General features: G+C 36.9%; 1 protein-coding gene across 1 annotated transcript; it reads right to left on the bottom strand.

Moving 5' to 3' along the window:
- Positions 1-15,005: 15,005 nt before the first annotated feature.
- Positions 15,006-16,413, bottom strand: LOC124894414. Its single transcript, XM_047405104.1, has 2 exons — positions 16,251-16,413; positions 15,006-15,208 (listed from the first exon to the last, which is right to left on the bottom strand). The coding sequence occupies exons 1-2, from the start codon at positions 16,411-16,413 to the stop codon at positions 15,006-15,008; spliced, it is 366 nt and encodes a 121-aa protein (XP_047261060.1).
- Between the last annotated feature and the right edge of the window lie 5,705 nt (positions 16,414-22,118).

The raw sequence follows: 22,118 nt of genomic DNA, 5'->3' as shown, positions 1-22,118 counted from the left end.
ATTATGGACTTGATTAATATTTTCTAAACTTTCTAATCTTTTCAAAAATACAAATCAACCCACATCCCTCTCTTCTCCAAATCAACCGTTTCTCTCCTTTCCCCTCTCTCTATCTCGATATTTCTCTCAAGTTTCTCCCAACCAATAGTTTTATAAATTAATCCCTTCAATCCTTGACGACAAATAATTGAGCTTCCAGTTCCTTTTGAAATTTCAGCTGCCAATCAACTTCTCAGCATTGCTTTTTGGCGACAACAACTTTGAGTTCTTCATCGCCCCTTTTCTTCATTTATAGGTAAAAATTAAGGTTTTTTATTTATTAAGAAAAAGAGGAACTTGAGCCAACTTTTCTTCTAGTATTGGTTAACAATTTCAATATTTGTTGCTTTAATTTAAAATGCAGTGTGATTTCTGGTATTTCTTCTCTTCTCTTTTCGGAGTGAAATATAATTTTTTATTGTTTGTTGCATTTTTTGAAGTTTGATTTTTGTTGTTCGTATTGCGCCCGTTTCAGGGTTGATTTGTTCTTGTTTTTGGTAAAAATGGTGATATTATTGTTGTTCCATTGAACAAAATCATGCTACTATTTTTTCTGCAATAAATTAACCTTCTGATGCAACAGATTATACATTTGATATAATAGATTTACTATCTGATTCCTGGTGCAAAAGATTAATAATCTAATTCAACAGATTAACCATCTGATGCAAAAGATTTACCATCAGATTAAAAATATAATGCAATAAATTTATCATCGAATTAAAAATTTAATGCAACAAATTAATCATCTGATGCAATAGAGGAACTTTCTATTGGATAAAATCCTATCAACTATTCTAATAGGACATGTCCAAGACTTGATTTTTTCAACTAATCATTCATCCGTTGCGATAGACGATCCTTCTGTTGGAAGAAATCTAAATAATATTGAGCGTTGATAATAGTTTCAACAGATCACTCATATGTTGCAACAGATGTGTGATCAGTTGTACAGACCAGTCATCTATTTCAAAAGAACTTCTGTCCAAGAATCTTGAGATGATTATTAGCGAAAACTGATAAAAATGCAAAATTTCTTGATCTCTTAAACCCCTCAAAGAAAGAAGTAGGTCTAATTCTAATTAAGTTATTATTTTAATTAATGATTTTTCTAAAAGATTTCATCATCATTCTAATATATGTATTAATTTGTTTTAGATTGTCCATCCGTAGCTTGTTTCGATCAATAGAGAGTTGAAGATATCATTTTTCTTCCTTTACGATATGTGCAAACTTCATTGGACCATAAGGTCATTGATATAATAAAAAAGAATTGTTTAGAGCAACAACCATCAACAACAAGAAAAATAATTTTGTAGGGTGGTCTTATTGTTGTTGATGGTGGTAGTGGTAGGGGTAGGGGTAGTGGTGCTGTTGTTGGAGCTAATCATGCTCCTCTTATAGTTTTTGAAACAACAAACCATTATGATTTTGATCATACTGATTGTACATATTTTGCCCTTTTTAGCGAATGTTATGCATGCAAATGCCAAGACTACAAGGCAAAACATGATGGAGTGATTAATTCTATTAATACATTAACTACTTCTGTAAAAGAATTGACATCAAAGAGGGGTGTCATTCCATCAAAAAAGATTTCATATCGATACACTCCACTAGCGATTAAGGTGGCTAAGAGGAGAAGGAAAGAAATTTTCAAGGCATCATCAAGCATAAAAAAAGGAAAATTGCAACTCCTCTATCTTTGTATTTCACCTTTGATCAATGTACAAGGGTCACAAGAGAGAAGAATGAGCTGAAGAAGGTGAATGTATGTCATCTTTTCCAACAAACAAATGGACACATATTTGTTTCAATAGATGATACATCAGTTGTAAATTATCAAACAAATATATTCATCTGTTGTAACAGTTTTCTAACCTATTATATCAGATGTGTTATCTGTTGCAACAGTTTTCTAACCTATTGTATCAAATGTGTTATCTGTTGTAACAGTTGTTTGTCTATTTCAGCAAATCAAACAGGTCTTCATACTATTTTAATTTGTACCATTAGATGAGATATATATTTCAATAGATGGGTCATTTGTTCAAAATTATCATACAACTCCTCCTTACCTACTCGAATTTGTCCCAACAGATGATTCATCTATTACAACAGATAGATAATCTGTTCTATATATGTGATTGGTATTAATAATTTTAGCTTTCTAGGGAGATATCACAGTAGAAGCTACTACTGAACAGCATAATATTACAGTTGATAATCTATTAACTACTTCCAAAGAAGAAGAAAAAGTGGAGCCTTTTAGTTTGGGAGAACGAAAGAATCACCTATTTGAAGGGTTCAACATCTCAGACGAGGCTCCAAAAAAACTAACAAAATTGATCAAAAACTTTTCAGAATGGATTGTCGATGGTCTGTTAAGGAATCATGCTGGCAGGTACATAAATCATTTTTAAAGATATTGATTCATACAATTCTTGTTGTAAAAATATGACATCAACACATACAAATCATGTAGAAAACAAAATGGCGAACACTAGAAAGTGAATGAATCGGGTCTTGATTTTGATATGTTCGACTTGTTATTGCATATCCATGAACGAAGGATTGGTTCTATTTCATATCATAGCCCCAAACTTGCTGGAATGATGAGGTTTAAATGGCATATATATTATTATTAATTAATACTTTATTTAATTACATCTGTGTAATAATTTTACCGTTATGTAATCTAAAATATTTTATAATATGTGCAACACATTGATGTCATTTTTAATACCTGTGACAGAAGGTGAAGTTACAAACACAAGAATAATACAGATACACGGCAGATAATTATTTGTACAAAGTTTACATCAATAATGTCTACGATAGGTATTATCAATAACAACCAAAAGTTTATCGAATTGAGGAATGCTTAATCAACATCATCAAAGGTTTTAGCATTCCAGCTGGGTTACCTTGGCATTTGGTCGATGAAGTGTACATCCCAATTAATTATGGTGATGAATTTCATTGGGTGTTGGCTATCGTTGTTCTAAAAGAGAGGTGCATTCGAGTTTATGACTCGATGTCGATAAGAATAAGTTCCTCACTGTCGTCAAAGATACAAAAGTTGGCCAAAATATTGCCTACTTACCTTGATATAAGTGGCTTTTTAGATCAAAAGGTTCGTACTGATTGATCGATGATTGAAGCATACTGGGATAAACTAGGTAATCCATTTGATGTAGAATATGTTGAAGAAATTTCTCAACAACCCATTGGTAGCCTATAAGTATCATGATTTTGTTTCATTTCATAAATTTCACAATTCTTACATTGCAAAATGTAGATTATCTGATTTTTACAAACGCAGGAATTGTGGTCTCTTTATTGTCGCTTACGTCGAGTATTTGAGCGATGGATTTCAAGAACCAAATGATGGACTTGAAGTTGGATTACTCATTAAAAGATATGCTACTCTTTTGTCAAAATATGGAGAAGTGAAAGCTACGCAAGCGACATTAACGATCCATGACGACCAAAGTTGAATTCCATAGCAATAGATAAAGAACTTTTCCATATTGAGTAGATCTTCATAGCTTAAGTCTTTCAAAGTAATGACCTCTCCTTAGGAATTATTGGCACTAGAGGTTAAATTGTTGATTTATTTGTCGAGTGGATTATCTTACCCATAATAATTTTTTTCGTTGTCTATGAATTTAATTTAATCCTTAGATTTGAACTTATTAATTGAAAAGGAATACTAGATTCAAATATCACAACAGATAATGCATTTATTGCAATAGAGAATTCATTTGTTGCAAAGACGAAATATCTATTAGAAAGTATTAAACAAATTTAGACATATATTGCAACATGTAGGCCATCTTTTTGAAATTATCAAATAAGTCTTCCTACTATTTTGATTTGTTCCAATAGATTACCTATCTGTTGCAACAAATAGACTATATATTGCAACAAATTGTATATTTGTTATGACAGATAGAGTTAGAAACATCTGGATAATTGATATAGGACGAATGGACTTCTTATATTTTAATAACATCTTTGGAGGCCAACACATAGAGGCTCAAGACTTGGTGTCACGACCCGAACTAGGGCCTGGTCATGACAGACATCCTGAACCATGAAGGCCCAGAATGCCCTTCTCTATCTGGTAATCATGCACAACATTTATATGATAAAAAAATATGTGGAAACATAATCTGCTATGGAAACATGGTCAATTCTGAAATCGACATAAGTATGGAAAGTGTAAATCAGCTACATCTGAATAACATCTGACTCAGTATGCAAAATCTCTACTAGATGAAAATCTAACAACTATCTAAAACTGGGATAAGGCCCATAGTAGACCAAATACCATATCTAATAATAATTGTCTAAAAATAAAACTGGCCTTCTGGAATAGAGAAGGCTCACCAACTGGACACTGGAACTCTGTCTGAATGAAATCTACTGCTTTTCTGGACCCCTAGACTGAGCCTCAAAACCTAGAGGGGGAGGGGGTTAATACAGATGTACTGGTACGCAAAGTAATCCAAAATAAAGCTTTTCTATAAATAAAAGAATAGAGAGCAATTTTTCAAAACATCATACATAAAATAGTTTTCAAAACACATGGGCACTTTTCTGATAAGACATAAATCATTCTTGACAATGCAGTTTATGATGTTCGTATTAATTCTGAGTTAGGTGGCAATCCCCTACAATTATGATATTCCACGGGCAGTATGAAATCTGTCATGAACTCGACGGGGAAGCCCCCAACCCGAGTCTGCCACAAGGGTTGGAGTTTCTGATTCTGATACGCCACACGACACTAGGCCAGTGTAATATAATATACCTGAATCGGTAAATCACAATTTTGGGAAATGAGTTGTCTGAACTCATGCCTTCTTCGAGGAACCACCTAAGCTCTCTTTATGCCCAATTTTATCCTATTCTAAATCATGCATTATTATAATTTCAGCATTGGAAAATTCTGAATTTAAACATGCATTCTATTCTATTCTGAATTACCATGGCATAATGTGAATTGGTGTCATCACACCAAGACTTTCAAGTCCTATTTCTGAGCCATAATGTGTCATGCATAATTCTTTCATTAAAACACAGTTCAGACTACCCAAACATGCAAACGGTATAAAAGATTTCATGTTCCGAAAACACAAGTCAAAACTATGCTAAGATTATTCAAACATATGGTGGTCATGTGCTTTTGGCAAAATCATGCACTCTTCCATTATATGAATATTTTCAACATTTATCAATATGCATAACCCTATCTTTTTATTTCGAAATCATATTCAAGTCATAGGATAAATCAAGACATTTCATATCTTGTTTTTCAAGATGCATTCAAATGATTTCATAGTATATCATAAGTAAATGAAAATCATCATATGTAATACCCCGTAAAATCCTAAGTCTAAAGTTCAACTCATTAAATTTTTCAAGCTCCAAGACTTAGAAAGTTTTACTAAGTGTTCAAGATTCAACACTTAGTCTCATTCTAGACCTCTAAACTTTGGGGATTTATTTGATGACTTTCCCAATATTCGTTTTTGGATTTTCAAGTTGCGTTGCGATGGGGCAAGGTCGTAGTACATCTCGGGTAAGTTTTAGAATTTTGTAAATAGTGTAAGGTCATGTTTGGATTTCCAAAATAGTAGCCCCGGACGATAGGCCCGCGTCGCCCCAACTAGAGCACTGCTCTAGGGCAGGCATCGCCTGGGCTAGTCCACTGGGTTAAGCCAGGCACCGCCTGGGGTACTTCAGTCTTGCCTAATTTTCAGCATTTCGCTTACGTGCTCTCGGGGGTATTTGGTCATTTTGCCTTCATATATATGTACTCAAAAATACGGGATTAAGCCTTCATAACACCAAAATACACTATATTTTCTCAAAATCCTCTCAAGAACACATTAGGATTTTTCATAGAAGATTCAAGTTCAAGCAATTCTCTCCGTTAATCTTCATTAAATCCAGAGATACGGTATGCGTAGTGTTGATTTATGAATTCCTTTCATCCATAAAGTTGACGAAACCTCTTTTAAATTTATGAATCATGAAGTCATGTTGTAGGTTGATTATGTTTGTGTGATTGATTGGTATACACTACCAAGTTAGAGACTTTATGTGATTTTAGGAAACTAGGATGACATACAAATTGAAATACATGAATTTTTGGTAGTTTGAATTGTTAAAAGTAATGAATATGCCTATACCATAAAGTGTGCATGCAAGGTGTTTGATAAAATACCTAAGAGACTAGAATTCATGTATTGTAGCTCAATAGAACTTAAGTGACAAGACCATGCTCTTTTCCTTATGACTCAACATGAATTCCATGCTAATTATTGTGTATTGTTGTTGTGATATGGAATGTTCATGCAATTAGAATCATGCAAGAATGTACATGTTATATGCATTATCTTCTATGTTCAAGAATATGAAAATCATGTGTGGTGTGAAATCCCATATTTATGGTATTATGAATTGTATATATTGTTGGATTTTTCATGAACTAGTCTTATGAGATCATGCTACGCTTTCTTGCAAGTCTTACTATTGTATAAGATATATGGCAACCATGTTCTTCAGGAATTTCCCCAAGTTATGATATTATGGATTGTTGGTGTTGGCCATATATTCATGTTAGTCATGTGTATCAGTTTCCTTCTATCGAGTCCTGGGGGTACTCGTACCTAAAAAATATAGTTGTGTGCCTAGAGCCAGGTCATGTTATCACGATACTCTCAGTCAAGCCATGATCTATAGAATTTAGTCAGTCATGTGACTTAGGAAAACTCAAAAATCTCAGCAAACTCAGTAGTTCAGAAATCTTAGTACTCAGTAATCTCAGCAATAGCAGTATTCCTAGCAATCTTAGTAATTTCAGTACTGTCAGTTAGTCCTTAGATATAGTACGTTCCTTTAAACAAGGGAACTCAGTCAACTTAGTTTAGCTCTGCTAAAAAATACCACTAGTATCAGTTTAGTGAATCAGTAGCATTTCAGCTAATCAGTTTAACTCAGTTATTCAGTTCAGTTTCTTTTAGTTGGGAGTAGGATTCAGCACTGAGTGAGCCTAGGGATGGGGAATCACCCGCTAGAAAGGACTGAGATCCTTAAAAGCAATCCCTAAGTTCCAAAACTACATAGCCAGCATAGGTACGAGATGCCACCCATTAGATAGGACTAACATACTTAGGGGTCACCCGTTAGAACATTTATATGTAGAGGACTGATCCTAGAAGTCACCCGCTAGATTAGGACTGATTCCACAATAGTTGTCTTTACTGGTGGTGCGGTACTGACACTCTTCTAGTTAGGGAAGAGATTGGACCCCAGTCAGCTTAGCATGGGGCATGCCGATTAAATGAATACATCCCACAATTTCAGTTATAGATTCAGGACTGTCAGACACAGTCAACTCAGCTCAGTAGTATAGATTTAGTACTGTTAAATACAGTCAATACTTATCATTATAAACAGACTTCAAGATCACCCATTAGACAGGATTGATCTCAACCATAGTTAATTAGTATCAGAACTATCAGATTTAAAGATCACCCGCTAGATAGAATTGATCTCAGACTAAGTCAAATCATCTTTTATTATCAATATACTCAAGGATCACCCGCTAGATAGGACTAATCTCAGATTTAGTCACTCAGCTTAGATCAGAACTCAGATAGCTCCATCAGAACTTAGACTGTCAGATACAGTCACTCAGTATCAATTACATCGGTTAGGCTAATTATCAAGTTATACTAGTTATGTCAGTCATCATAGATTATGTTATCAGTATTTAGTTTCAGGACTGTTAGACACAGTCAATCCAACCAGTTCTTCATAATTTGAACTGTCAAAAATAGTTATTTGTCTATTTAGTACCTCAATATCAGTAAATTCATATCGTCAGTATCCAGACTCAGTTGTTAGTATCACCACGAGTTCATTTATAGTTTCTTATGCTTGTATGTATTCTCACGTTCATATTAGTCAACATTATTCATGCATATAACCTTTTACATTTAGCCTACCTTACTCATATACTCAGTATATTTAGTTGTACTGACGCATTTGTGCTATGGTGCTTTCACTTATGTTACACCTTAGGTTTAGAGGCACGAGCTCCAGATCAGCAGTAGCATTCCAGTGTTCGGAGTTGCAGTGAGTCCTCATCCATCCGAAGACAATATTATTTTATTTCATTCATTATTTTAGTTCAGTTTTGCTAGACAAAGTTAGTTGGAGACATGTTCCTTCAACTTCTTATTCAGACAGTATTTAGAGGCTTTCAGATTTAGTTCAGATTTGATTCATTTTAAGTTGTTTTGGGTATTTTCACCCACACGGATATTATGTTTTGACAGATTCTTTATTTAGTTGAACCTTATGGCCTACATGTTCATGTTTTCCATATTACTATGTTATATTATGCAGTATACAGGTACAGATATCAGTCATGGGTTAGCTTGTGGTCCTTCAGGGTCATGAACACCGTGTAGCATTCCGGTTCGGAAAATTGGGGTGTTACAAGCTTGGTATCAAAGCCTAAGGTTCAATAGAGTCCTAGGAAGTCTGAAAGCCACATCTAGTAGAGTCTTGTACATGCGTGTGTTGTGCACCACACTTATGTACTAGAGGCTATGAGATGTTTTAGGAACAGTTTCCCTTCTTTAAGTACTCATGTCATGCCAGTGAGCATAGTCTCAAGTCAATCTCCATCTAATCTATTTCTCCCCTTCTTCTACAAAATATGCCTCCTAAAATAATAACCAGGAATCAGTCAACCCCTCATCCCGAAGACCCTTTGGCCGATCATGTTTCTCATGCGGAGTTTAGGACCGTATTCACCACTCTTGTTCAGTCAGTCACTGCCTAGAATGAATGACCAGCTATCATTCCCGGCCAACCCAGTGTCCAATTTAGTTGTATCTATAATTCGGGACTTCACCCGATTGAATTCTCCTTCTTTCGCGGGGTCTAAGTCAGATGAGGACATGCAAAAATTCTTAGATCAGGTTCAGAAGGTGATGAATATTATGAGGGTAACTACTGTAGAGAGTGCTGAGTTAGCTGTATATCAGTTGCAGGATGTGGCTCATACTTGGTACAAGCAGTGGAAGTTAGAAAGGTTAGATAATACAGGTTCTATAAAGTGGGAGGAGTTTGCCTCTTCTTTCCTTGATAGATTCTTTCTACTAGATCTTAGAGAAGCTACGGTGCTAGATTTTATCAACCTCAGGCAGGGTAGTATGACAGTGAAAGAGTATTCTCTCAGGTTTACTCAATTAGCTAGATATGCCCCTCATGTGGTTGCAGACGATAGAGCCAAGATAAGTAAGTTTGTGTCAGGGGTAAATGATAGCATGGTAAATAAGTGTAGGTCTCCCATGTTGAATAGTGATATGACTTTAACCAGACTTATGACTCATGCTCAACAGATAGAGGAGCAGAAGAATAGAATGATGGAGAGATAGAGTAAGAGAGCAAGGACAGGTAGTTTTATCTTTGCTCAGCCGAAGTCACAAGGTGGTAACCGTTCTCAGTATAGTCAGAATTTTCTAGTCCTAGCTCCATCTTCAGCTAGTTCACCAGCACCAAGGTCTAGAAATGACCATCTAGATGAAGCACCAGGATCCGAGGCCCAGGGTAGTAAAAATAAAAGTCTTACTTATCCGCTTTATGAAAAGTGTGGTAAGAATCATCTAGGTGCATGTAGAGCAGGTAGTGATGTATGTTATGGGTGTGGAAAGTCAGGCCATAGGATGCGAGTGTAGAGTTCTAGCACAAAGGGGTAAAGAGTTGCGTCAATAAGGCACCAAGAGTGGTCAGCATTAGAATAGACTTTATGCACTCTAGACCGTCATGATCCAAAAAGTTTCCCTGACCTAGATTCGGGTATGTTACAAGTCGTTCATGTTCATGGTATGCATTGTTAGATCTCTTTCTCTCATTTGGGCATATATTTCAGCATGAGTTAGTTAGTAAAGCCAGCAAGTCAGTTTAGCAATTGACCAGTTAGATTTGTATAGTTTGTTTTCTCATCCTTGCATCTATTCATGCTATCCAAAGTCACAGGAAATGTAACTATTCCAAGGTAGAATATCCTTTTAGTCGCATGTTCAGTCCAGTTCATGCATCATGCATTAGTTTCAGACTCCCAAGGTTCAGTCATAATCTAGTTCGTAGATGCCACATGCATCGCCTCATTATTTTAGTAAGGTGAGCATTCTTAGAGGGACATAGTGTCCTAAGGGGGAGATACCCCGCCTTTTCTTAATGCTCCCGTGTCTTATATCCTTTAGTTTCTCCTTGCATAACGAATTCAATCTAGAATAGAGGGTACCCATAATTTAACCCTCAAGTTAAAACCTTAACTATAAGTTAAGTATTCAGAGGTTCAGTTTAGTTCATGATGTTTAGCTTATAGGTCATGTCACGTATCATACTCAGTTGTGTTCTTATGTTCCCATTATAAACTTGTCATCAAGTGCCATTGCTTAATCAGTCAAGCTTTCAAAAGTCAGTTCAGTTAGATATTCATGCATTAGATATGCATGTTCAGTAGAGAAAGTTAAGTTTATCAGTATTTTCAGTCATACATTCATGTATCATGTCAGTCATGTAATCATGCATCAAATATGCATGGCTTCAACTTTTCAGTTATGCATTGCATCCTCATTTTGAGAAAACTCAGTTTATTAGAATCCTCAGTACTACATTCAGGAATTAGTTACCCATAAATCATATATGCAAGTTCAGTATGAATCAGTCTATTAGTCACATCAGTTATGAGATCATGTTCCAGTCATTCATGATCAGTTCATGTTCAGCTTCTTGTTTCCCCTCTCAATCGATCTCATTCGAGGATGAATGTTCTCAAGGAGGATATATTGTAATACCTCATAAAATCAAAAGTCTAAATTTCAGCTCATTAAGCTTTTAAAGCTCCAAGACTTAGAAAATTTTGCTAAGTGTTCAAGATTCAACACTTAGTCTCATTTTAGACCTCCAAACTTCGGGGATGTATTTGATGACCTTACTGACCTTTGTTTTAGGATTTTCAAGTTGTGTTGCAATGGGACAAGGTTGTAATACATCTCAAGCAAGTTTCGGAATTTTTCAGATAGCGTAAAGGCATGTTTGGATTTCCAAAACAGTAGCCCCGGGTGATAGTCCTGTGTCGCCCCAACTAGAGCACTGCTTTAGGGCAGGCGTCACCTGGGCTAGTCCACCTGGATAAGCCAGGCGCCGCTTGGGGTACTCCAGTGCTGGCCCAATTTTCAGCATTCCACTTCCGTGCTCTTGGGTTAGTTGGTCATTTTACCTTCATATATATATACTCAAAAACACAGGATTAAGCCTCCATAACTCCAAAATACACTATAATTTCTCAAAATCCTCTCAAGAACACATTAGGGTTTTTCATAAAAGATTCAAGTTCAAGAAATTCTCTCCGTTAATCTTCATTAAATCTAGAGATAAGGTATGCGTAGTGTTGATTTATGGATTCCTTTCATCTATAAAGTTCAAGAACCCTCTTTTAAATTTATGAATTATGAAGTCATGTTGTGGGTTGATTATGTTTTTGTGATTGATTGGTAAACACTACCAAGTTAGAGAATTTATGTGATTTTAGGAAACTAAGATGACATGCAAATTGAAATACATGAATTTTGGGTAGTTTGAATTGTTAAAAGTAATTAATATGTCTATGAAATAAAGTGTGTATGCAAGGTGTTTGATAAAATAGCTAAGAGACGAGAATTCATGTATTGTAGCTCAATAGAACTTAAGTGACAAGACCATGATCTTTTCCTTATGACTCAACATGAATTCCATGCTAATTGTTGTGTATTGTTGTTGTGATATGGAATGTTCATGAAGTTAGAATCATGCAAGAATGTACATGTTATATGCATTATCTTCCATGTTCAAGAATATGAAAATCATATGTGGTGTGAAATCCCCTATTTATGGTATTATGAATTGTAAATATTGTTCGATTGTTTATGAACTAGTCTTATGAGATCATGCTACGCTTTCTTGCAAGTCCTACTATTGTATAAGATATATGGCAACCATGTACTTTAGGAATTTCCCCAAGTTATGATATTATGGATTGCTGGTGTTGGCCATGTATTCACGTCAGTCATGTGTGTCAGTTTCCTTCCATCGAGTCTTGGGAATACTTGTACCCAAAAAATACAGCTTTGTGCCTAGAGCCATGTCATGTGACTCAAAAAACTCAAAAACCTCAGCAGACTCAGTAGTTCAGAAATTTTAGTACTCAGTAATCTCAGTAATCTCAGTAACAACATTATTCCTAGAAATCTCAGTAATTTCAGTACTCTCAGTCAGTCCTCAAAACTCAGTACGTTGGAAACTCAGTCAACTTTGTTTAGCTCTGCTACACAATACTACTAGTATCAGTTCAGCTAATCAATTCAGCTCAGTTATTTTTTCAGAGTCTTTTAGTTGGGAGTAGGTTTCAGCACCGAATGAACCTAAGGATGGGGACTCACCCGCTAGAAAGAACTGAGATCCTTAGAAGCAATCCCTAAGTTCTAGAACTACGTAGCCATCATAGGTACGAGATGTCACCCATTAGATAGGACTGACATACTCAGGGGTCACCCATTAGCACATTTATAAGAATAGGACTGATCCCAGTTGTCACCCGCTAGATTAGTACTGACTCCACAACAGTTGTCTTTACTGGTGGCACGGTACTGACACCCTTCCAGTCAGGGCAGATATTGGACCCCAGTCAGCTTAGCATGGGGCATGCCAGTTAAATGAATATATCCTACAGTTTAAGTTATAGATTCAGGACTGTTAGACACAGTCAAATCAGCTCATTAGTATAGATTCAGTACTATTAAATACAGTCAAGACTTATCATTATAAATAGACTTCAAGATCATCCAGTAGATAGGACTGATCTCAACCATGGTTAATCAGATTTAAAGATCACCCGCTAGATAGGATTGATCTCAGACTAAGTCAAATCATCTTTTATTATCAATATACTCAAAGGTCACCCACTAGATAGGACTGATCTCATATTTAGTCACTCAGCTCAGAACGGAACTAAGATAGTTCCATCAGAACTTAGACTATTAGATACAGTCGCTCAGTATCAATTACATCAATTAGGCCGATTATCACAATTATACTAGTTATGTTAGTCATCATAGATTACATTATCAGTATTTATTTTCAGGACCGTTAAACATAGTCAATCCGACCAGTTCATCATAATTCGAACTGTCAAAAATAGTTATTTGTCTATTTAGTACCTCGGTATCAGTAAAGTCATGTCGTCAGTATCTAGACTCAGTTGTCAGTATCACCACGAGTTCAGTTATAGTTTATTATGCACGTATGTATTCTATTAGTCAGCATTGTTCAAGCATATAACCCTTTGCATTTAGCCTACCTCACTCATATACTCAGTACATTCAGTTGTACTGAAGCATTTGCGATATAGTGCTTTCTCTTATGTTACACCATAGGTTCAGAGGCACGAGCTCCAAATCAGCAGTAGCATTCCAGTGTTCAAATTTGCAGTGAGTCCTCATCCATCTGAGGACAATATTATTTTTTATTTCATTCATTATTCAGTTCAGTTTTGCTAGACGGAGTTAGTTAGAGACATATTCCTTCAACTCCTTATTCAGATAGTATATAGAGACTTTCAGATTTAGTCAGATTTGATTCATTTTTCAGTTGTTTTGGGTATTTTCACCCACATGGATATTATGTTTTGATAGATTCTTTATTTAGTTGAACCTTATAGCCTACATGTTCATGTTTTTTGCATTATTATGTTATATTATGCAGTATATAGGTACAAATCTTAGTCATGGGTTAGCTACTGGTCCTTCGGGGTAATGAGCACCGTGTAGCATTTCGGTTCAGAAAATCAGGGTGTTACATCAAAAGACAAGGATTTTTCATAAATTATGTTCTCAATTCACTCATCAATCTTAAAACACATGTTTATATATATATAATTTCAAATCAATTTAGGGGAAGGCCTAAAGACCAAAACAATTCCATTAAGTATTATAAAACATGATTATATTCATAAATCTAAAAACCTCTTTCTTAAAATCATGATTTCTATGCCCATGAGATTTTAGGAAAACCCTGCGTACCATAACCTCAAAAGATAATAGGTAATTCTAAAAGCTTGCGGATTGGGGATTCCAAATCTTCAATCGCTTCTGAAAACCCGCGGTTGAATCTTGAGTTATTTGAGATTCTTGTTTGAAACCCTAGAGAGTGTTCTTGAAGATTTTTGGTTAAAGTATGAATAATGTACTTAATTGGGATAAAAATCTCGTGTTTAAGATGAAAAGGTCATGGAAAATACCTAAAACACCCTTAATGAGACGGAGCTTAAATGCTGAAATTCCCAGGTACGTGTAGCAGACCATGCGTCGCATGCTATATCCCACCGTACTAGAGCATGCGACGCATGCTGCTTCCACCGTGTGTTGGACCATGAGACGCATGCAAATCGCATGATGCCACTATTTTGGGCATCCAAATATGCCCTAAACGACTTCCAAAAATTCTGAAACTCACCCAATATGCACTATTTACTTCCCTGATCATGAATCAACAAGAAAATCTAAAATAGAAGGTCGGGAAGGTTGAAAATAAATTCCCTGAAGTTGTAGAAGCTAAAAATGATTCTAAGCCTCTTTTACACTTAGAATATTTTCAAGTTTTCAAAGCTAAGAGTTACTATTAGGGACTAATGCACGAACGACTTTTTATGGGGCGTTACATTATCCCCCCCTTGGGATCATTCGTTCCCAAATAATGATGCAAGATATAGCTAAGAACAATTTCAAGCATACTAAGGATTGAAAAAAAAATAGGACAAGGATTGTACCTTCCTTCTCATCATTCACCGGATCAAATAAATTTGGTTATCTATTTCTCATGTCTTCTTCTGATTCCTAAGTTGCTTCTTCAACTTTCTGATTTCTCCACAATACTTTAACTGAAGCTATCCCTTTGTTCCTCAATCTTCTAACTTGACGATCCAAAGTTGGTATAGGTTCTTCTTCATAGGATAAGGAGTCTGTCACTTTGATCTTTTCCACTGGCAACACTAGAGAATGATCTCCAATACACTTTTTCAACATGGACACATGAAACACTGAATGAAAAGAACACAAACTTACAGGCAACTCTAACTCATACGTAACTTCACCTATCCTTCTCACAATCTGGTATGGCCCTACATAGCGAGGACTCAGCTTACCTTTCTTCCCGAATTACATGACTCCCTTCATAGAAGACATTTTTAGGAATACCCAATCTACAACCTCAAACTCTAAATCTCTTCTTCTAACAGTGGCGTAGGATTTTTGACAACTTTGTGCTGTCTTTAGTCGTTCTCTAATGATTTTTACATCCTCCATTGCCAGATGCACAAGATCAGGACCAAACATCTATGTCTCGCCCACCTCATACCATGCTATTGGAAACTTACATCTTCTCCCATACAATGCCTCAAATGGTGCCATTTTAATACTGGATTGGAAACTATTATTATACGTAAACTCTATCAGGGGCAAGTGCACTCAGCTTACCTATCATTCTGAGGGTGAAATACAGTACATAAGTTCACTTAGGTACCTAGACCCCTCTGAAAAGATCTCCAAAACTGAGAAGAAAAATGTGTACATCGGTCGGATATGATGGACACAGGTACCCTATACAAATGGACCATTTCAACAATGAACAGCTTAGCATAATCCTCACCCAAATAGTTAGTCCTGACAGGCAGAAAGTGGGTTGACTTGGTCAACCAATCTACAATTACCCATATAGAATCATACTAGTTTTAGGGCTTCGGAAGTCCTATAATGAAGTCCATATTAATAATCTCCCACTTCCAAAAGGGCAAGGATATCACCTGGGAAGAACCACCTGGCCTCATATGCTCTACATTAACTTTTTGGCAATTCAAACACTGGAAACAAAGTTAGCCACATCATGCTTCATATTATTCCACCAATACATAGATTTTAGATCATGGTACATCTTAGTAGAGCCTGGGTGAACAACATACCTCAAAGTGTGAGCTTCGTCAAGGATTCTCTTCCTCAACCCATCAATATCTGGTACATATAATCTATCCTGATACCTCAAAATACCATCACCACCAATTTTGAAGGACATCACCTTCTGCTAACCCACATCTTTCATGATCTGTATCAAGATGGGATCTTCAACCTGCTTCTCTGTAACTTCTATACAAAGGAAAGATGTAGATATCTCATGAACAACCATTTCCCCATCTTCGAAATCTAAGATTTGCACTTTTAGGTTTCCAGGCCGGTTAATATCTTTCACCATCTCTCTCTTTCCTTCCTCAATAAGAGAAAAACAGCCCATAGATAATCTACTGAGGGCATCGGCTACAACATTTGCCTTACTCGGATGATAGTGAAGGATCATGTCATAGTCCTTCAAAATCTCCATCCTACGCCTCTTCCTGAGGTTCAGTTCTTTCTGCAAGAAAACATACTTCAAAATCTTATGGTCAGTGAAAATATCAACATGCACCCCATAAAGATAATGCCTCCAAATTCTAAGTGCAAACACCACTTCTGCTAATTTAAAGTCATGAGTAGGGTAATTTTGTTTGTGCACCTTTAACTTCCGAAATGCATAAGCTACTACCTAACCATGCTGTATAAGTACACAACCAAGTCCCACTCGGGACGCATCACAATATACAACAAAACCATTTGTACCTTCCAGAAGAGTCAAAACAGGAGCAGTAGTTAACTTGTCTTTCAACTTCTCAAAACTATTCTCACAAGAGTCAGACAATAAAAACTTTACCTTTTTCTGAGCCACTTAGTAAGTGGTGCATCTATGGAAGAGAAACCCTTTATGAAACTCCTATAATAACCCACCAAACCCAAGAAGCTCCAAATGTCGGTTGGAGTCGTGGGTCTGGGCCATTTCCTCACTGCCTCAACCTTTTGGGGATCAACTCGAATCCCCTCACTAGATACAATATGCCCTAAGAAAGCAATGGCATTCATCCAGAATTCACACTTGGAGAATTTTGCATACAAGTTATGATCTTTGAGAGTCTGAAGAATAATTCAAAGGTGATTGGCATGGTCCACCTCACTTTTGGAGTAAATTAAGATATCATCAATAAAAACTATGACAAACAGGTCCAGGAACTGATGGAAGACCCTATTCATTAGGTCCATGAAAGTTGTAGGAGCATTGGTCAACCCAAAGAAAATAACTAAGAATTCATAATGACCATATCTGGTTCAAATAGCTGTCTTGGAAATGTCTGATTCCCTAATTTTTAATTGATGATATCTCGAATGAAGGTCTATCTTAGAAAAATACTTAGCACCCTGAAGTTGGTTAAAGAGGTCATCAATCCTGGGAAGAGGATATTTATTTTTAACGGTGACCTTATTCAGTTGACGGTAATCTACGCACATAAGCAGGGAACCATCTTTCTTTCGCACGAAGAGTATAGGTGTACCCTAGGGAGAAACACTAGGTCTGATAAAACCTTTATCTAGGAGATCTGCCAGCTGTTCTTTCAACTCTTTTAACTCTGCAAGAGCCATTCTATATGATAGAATCAAAATAGGATGGGTATCTGGCAATACATCAATGCCAAAATCTATCTCCCTATCAGGTGGAATTCCTGGGGGATCATCTGGAAAAACTTTTAGGAATTAATTTACTATTGGGACAAACTAAAGAGGAATACTTTCGACGTTAAAATCTCAAACCCGAATAAGAAGGCACAAGCAACCCATGGAAATAAGTTTACGGGCTCTGAGATAAGATATGAAGTGCCCTCTAGGTGCTAAAGAATGCCCTTCCCACTCTATTGTTGGCTTATTCAGAAAAGAAAAGGTAACCTTTTGGGTTCTATAGTCTAGTGTGGCATAATACCGATGGAGCCAGTCCATCCTTAATATAGCATCAAAAGCTACCATATCAAGTTCTATGAGGTCTGCCCCAGTATCCTTACCAAGAATAGACACAACATAATTTTTGTATACCCTCCTAGCCACAACAGAATCACCCACCAGAGTGGAAATAGAGAAAGGTTCATCAATCACATCAGGCTCAAACCCAAAACTAACTGCCACATACAGGGTCACATAAAATAAGGTAGACCCGGGATCAAACAATACATATACATCATGGGGAAAGATTTATAACATACCGGTGACAACATTTGGTTAGGCCTCTGTGTCTTGGCGATTAGTCAAAGCATACATCCGGTTGCGATCGCTCCCGACAGCTGAAGTGGTACCCTTCTAAGGCGGTGATGGTGTAGAAGAGATTTCCTGAGACTTGACACCCCCAGCACTCCTTTTAGCCGAAGGGCAATCCCTCTAAAAGTGACCCATCTGACCATAAGTATAAAACACAAATAGGCCTAGCTGACACCTGCCCGGGTGAAGCCTACCACAAGTCCGCACTGTGGAAAAGTACAATGTTGTTGCACCACACTACCCTGTGACTGAGTATCCTGAGCTTTGGGTCCCTGACTAGTCTAAAAACTCTGAGGGTATCAACTAGGGGTCTGGGCGCTGGGGCAATAACTGCAGACTTTGCCTTGCCCCAAAAATTCTTCTTTTGTGATTTGTTACCCAAATTACCACCTTGCTGCTGACTGGGGTTCTGATTCGCTAATCTACCTCTCTTCACCTACATGTCCTTCTCTCTGGACTCAGTTATATTTTTCTTTTTCTCCTCAACCGGTTGCATGTGGACTGTCAGCCTAGCAAAGTCCAATTTCCTGTTTAGCATTGCCCCTTGATATTCAAGCACCAGATCATCTGAAAGGGCAGAAGCAAACCTCCTCATTCGGGCCCTCATACTACTCGTCATCTCAGGAGCATAACAGGCCAACTAATTAAACTTTAAAGTATACTCCTGAACGCTCATCTTACCCTTCTTAAGGTTCATGAACTCCTTTACTTTGGCTTTCCTCAACTCTAGAGAAAAGAACTTGTCAAGAAAAGCTTCCACGAACTCATCCCAAACTGTGGGCTCAACACTCTCCCCTTTTGCATCCTCCCACTCTTTGTACCATTGGTTCGCTACATTCTTAAGCTAGTATTCTGCTAACTCAACCCCTTCCACCTGATCCACATGCATAACTCTGAAAATCTTCTCTATTTCATCTATGAACTCCTGTGGGTCGTCTTCTACCTTAGTTCCTAAAAATTTGGGTGGATTTATCCTCATAAACTGTCCCACCCTGGTAGCCTTAGAAGTAATATATGCGGACCCAGTATCTTTCGACCTCTGAGTCTGTGCGGTTACAAGCTGTGCAAGTATGTTAATGGACTGTCTGAATTCTGCATTCGATATGTCCCTCTATGAAGATTGAGGATGATTAACATTGTCCTTAGAGCTCAAGGAGCACTGGTCGGGACAGGAGGTACTCCTGGAGTAGGAATAGGTTCTGGAGTGTGTTCTCTGTTATGGTTCCGCATCCCATGGGTGGGGCAGGATTCATCATCCTGGGCATCCTGGTTGTTAGAACGATGAGGAGGCATGACTATTTTCTGAAATACAATAGATCACTGATTAAGGGACAATTCTAATTCAGACTCTAAAGCACGATCTAAATCACAAAGAAGAGAAACATTCCTAAATGCCTAGTATCCTCCTACTTATAAGTGTGGTGCGCTACACACCCATAAACAAAACTCTACCCGACATGATTTTGCAGACACCCTGGGACCATGAATCGTGCTCTGATACCAAGTTTTTCATGACCCAAACTTAGGCCTGGCCGTGACGGACATCCCGAACCATAAGGCCCGAAATGCACTTCTCTATCTGGTAATCATGCACAACATTTATATGATGAAAGAAGATGCAGAAACATAATCTGCTACAGAAACATGGTCAATTCTAAAATCAACATAAGTATGGAAAGTGTTTTGAATAACATCTGACTCAGTATGCGAAATCTCTACTAGATGAAAATCTAACAACTATCTTAAACTGGGACAAGGCCCCCAGTAGACCGAAAACCATATCTACAAATAATTGTCTAAAAATAAAACTAGCCTTCTGGAATAGAGAAGGCTCACTAACTGCACATTACAAATCTGTCTGAATGAAATCTACTGCTTTTCTGGACCCCTAGACTGAGCCTCAGAACTTGGAGGGCGGAGGGAGGTCAATACAGATGTACTGGTATGCAAAGTAATCCAAAATAAAGATTTTCTATAAATAAAATAATAGAGAACAATTTGTCAAAACATTATACATAAAATAGTTTTTAAAACACATGGGCACTTTTCTGAAAAATCATAAATCATTCTTAACAATGCAGTTTCTGATCTTTGTATTAATTATGAGTTAGGTAGCACTCCCCTACAATTCTGATATTCCACGGGCGGTATGGAATCCACCATTGACTCGGCGGGGAAGCCCCCAACCCGAGTCTGCCACAAGGGTTAGAGTTTCTGATTCTGATACGCTACACGATACTAGGCCAGCGTAATATAATATACCCGGATTGGCAAATCACAATTTCAGGCAATGATTTGTCTAAACTCATGCCGTCTTTAGGGAACCACCAAATATCTCTTTATGTCCAATTTTGTCCTATTCTGAATCATGCATTATTCTAATTTAAACATCTAAAAATTCTGACTTTAAGCATACATTCTATTCTGGTCTGAATAACCATGGCATAATTTGAATTGGTGTCGTCAAACTAAGACTTGCAAGTCCTATTTCTAGGCCATAATGTGCCATGCATAATTCTTTCATTAAAACATAGTTTAGACCACCCAAACATGCAAACAGTATAAAAGATTTCATGTTCTGAAAACACAATTCAAAACTATGCTGAGATTATTCAAACATATGGTGGTCATGTGCTTTTGGCAAAATCATGCACTCTTTCATTATATGAATATTTTCAACATTTATCAACATTCATAACCATCTCTTTTTATTTCGAAATCATTATCAAGTCATAGCATAAATCAAGACATTTCATATCATGCTTTTTAAGATGCATTCAAACAATTTCATAGTATATCATAAGTAAATGAAAATCATCACAAGAGAGGGATTTTCCATGAATCATGTTCTTAATTCAATCATCAATCTTAAAACACATGCTTATATATATATATTCAGATCAATTTGGGGGAAGGCCTAAAGACCCAAACAATTCCATCAAGTATTCTAAAATATGATTATATTCATAAATCTAAAACCCCCTTTCTTAAAATCATGATTTCTATGCCCATGAGATTTTAGAAAAACCCCGCGTACCTTAACCTCAAAAGATAATAGGTAATTCTCGAAGCTAGCGGATTGGGGATTCAAAATCTTCAATCGCTTCTGAAAACCCATGGTTGAGTCTTGAGTTCTTTAGGATTCTTGTTTGAAATCCTAGAGAGTGTTCTTGATGATTTTTGGTGCAAGTATGAATAATGTGCTTAATTGGGGTAAAAATCTCGTGTTTAAGCTGAAAAGGACATGGAAAATACCTAAACCACCCTTAATGAGAAGGAGCTTAAATGCTGAAATTCCCAGGTACGTGCAGCAGACCATGAGTCGTATGCTATATCCCACTCCACTGGAGCATATGATGTATTTTATATCACAGAATGCCACTGTGCGTTGGACCATGTGACGCGCCCAAATCGTATGATGCCACTGTTTTGGGCACCCAAACATGCCCTAAATGATGTCAAAAATTTCGAAACTCACCCAATATGCACTATTTACTTCCCCGATCATGAATCAACAAGAAAATCTAAAATCGAAGGTCGGAAAGGTCAAAAATAAATTCCCCGAAGTTTTAGAAGCTAAAAATGATTCTAAGCCTCTTTGACACTTAGAATATTTTCAAGTTTTCAAGGCTAAGAGTTACTATCAGGGACTAACGCACGCACGACTTTTTATGGGGTGTTACATTATCCCCCCTTGAAATCATTCATCCCCGAATGATGATGCAGGATATAGCCAAGCACAATTTCAAGCATACTAAGGCATGAAAAAAATAGGACAAGGATTGTACC

The sequence above is a fragment of the Capsicum annuum genome, unplaced genomic scaffold (genome assembly GCF_002878395.1).
Source record: "Capsicum annuum cultivar UCD-10X-F1 unplaced genomic scaffold, UCD10Xv1.1 ctg73819, whole genome shotgun sequence".
NCBI lineage: Eukaryota > Viridiplantae > Streptophyta > Magnoliopsida > Solanales > Solanaceae > Capsicum > Capsicum annuum.
This window is presented reverse-complemented; position numbering and strand designations above follow the sequence as displayed.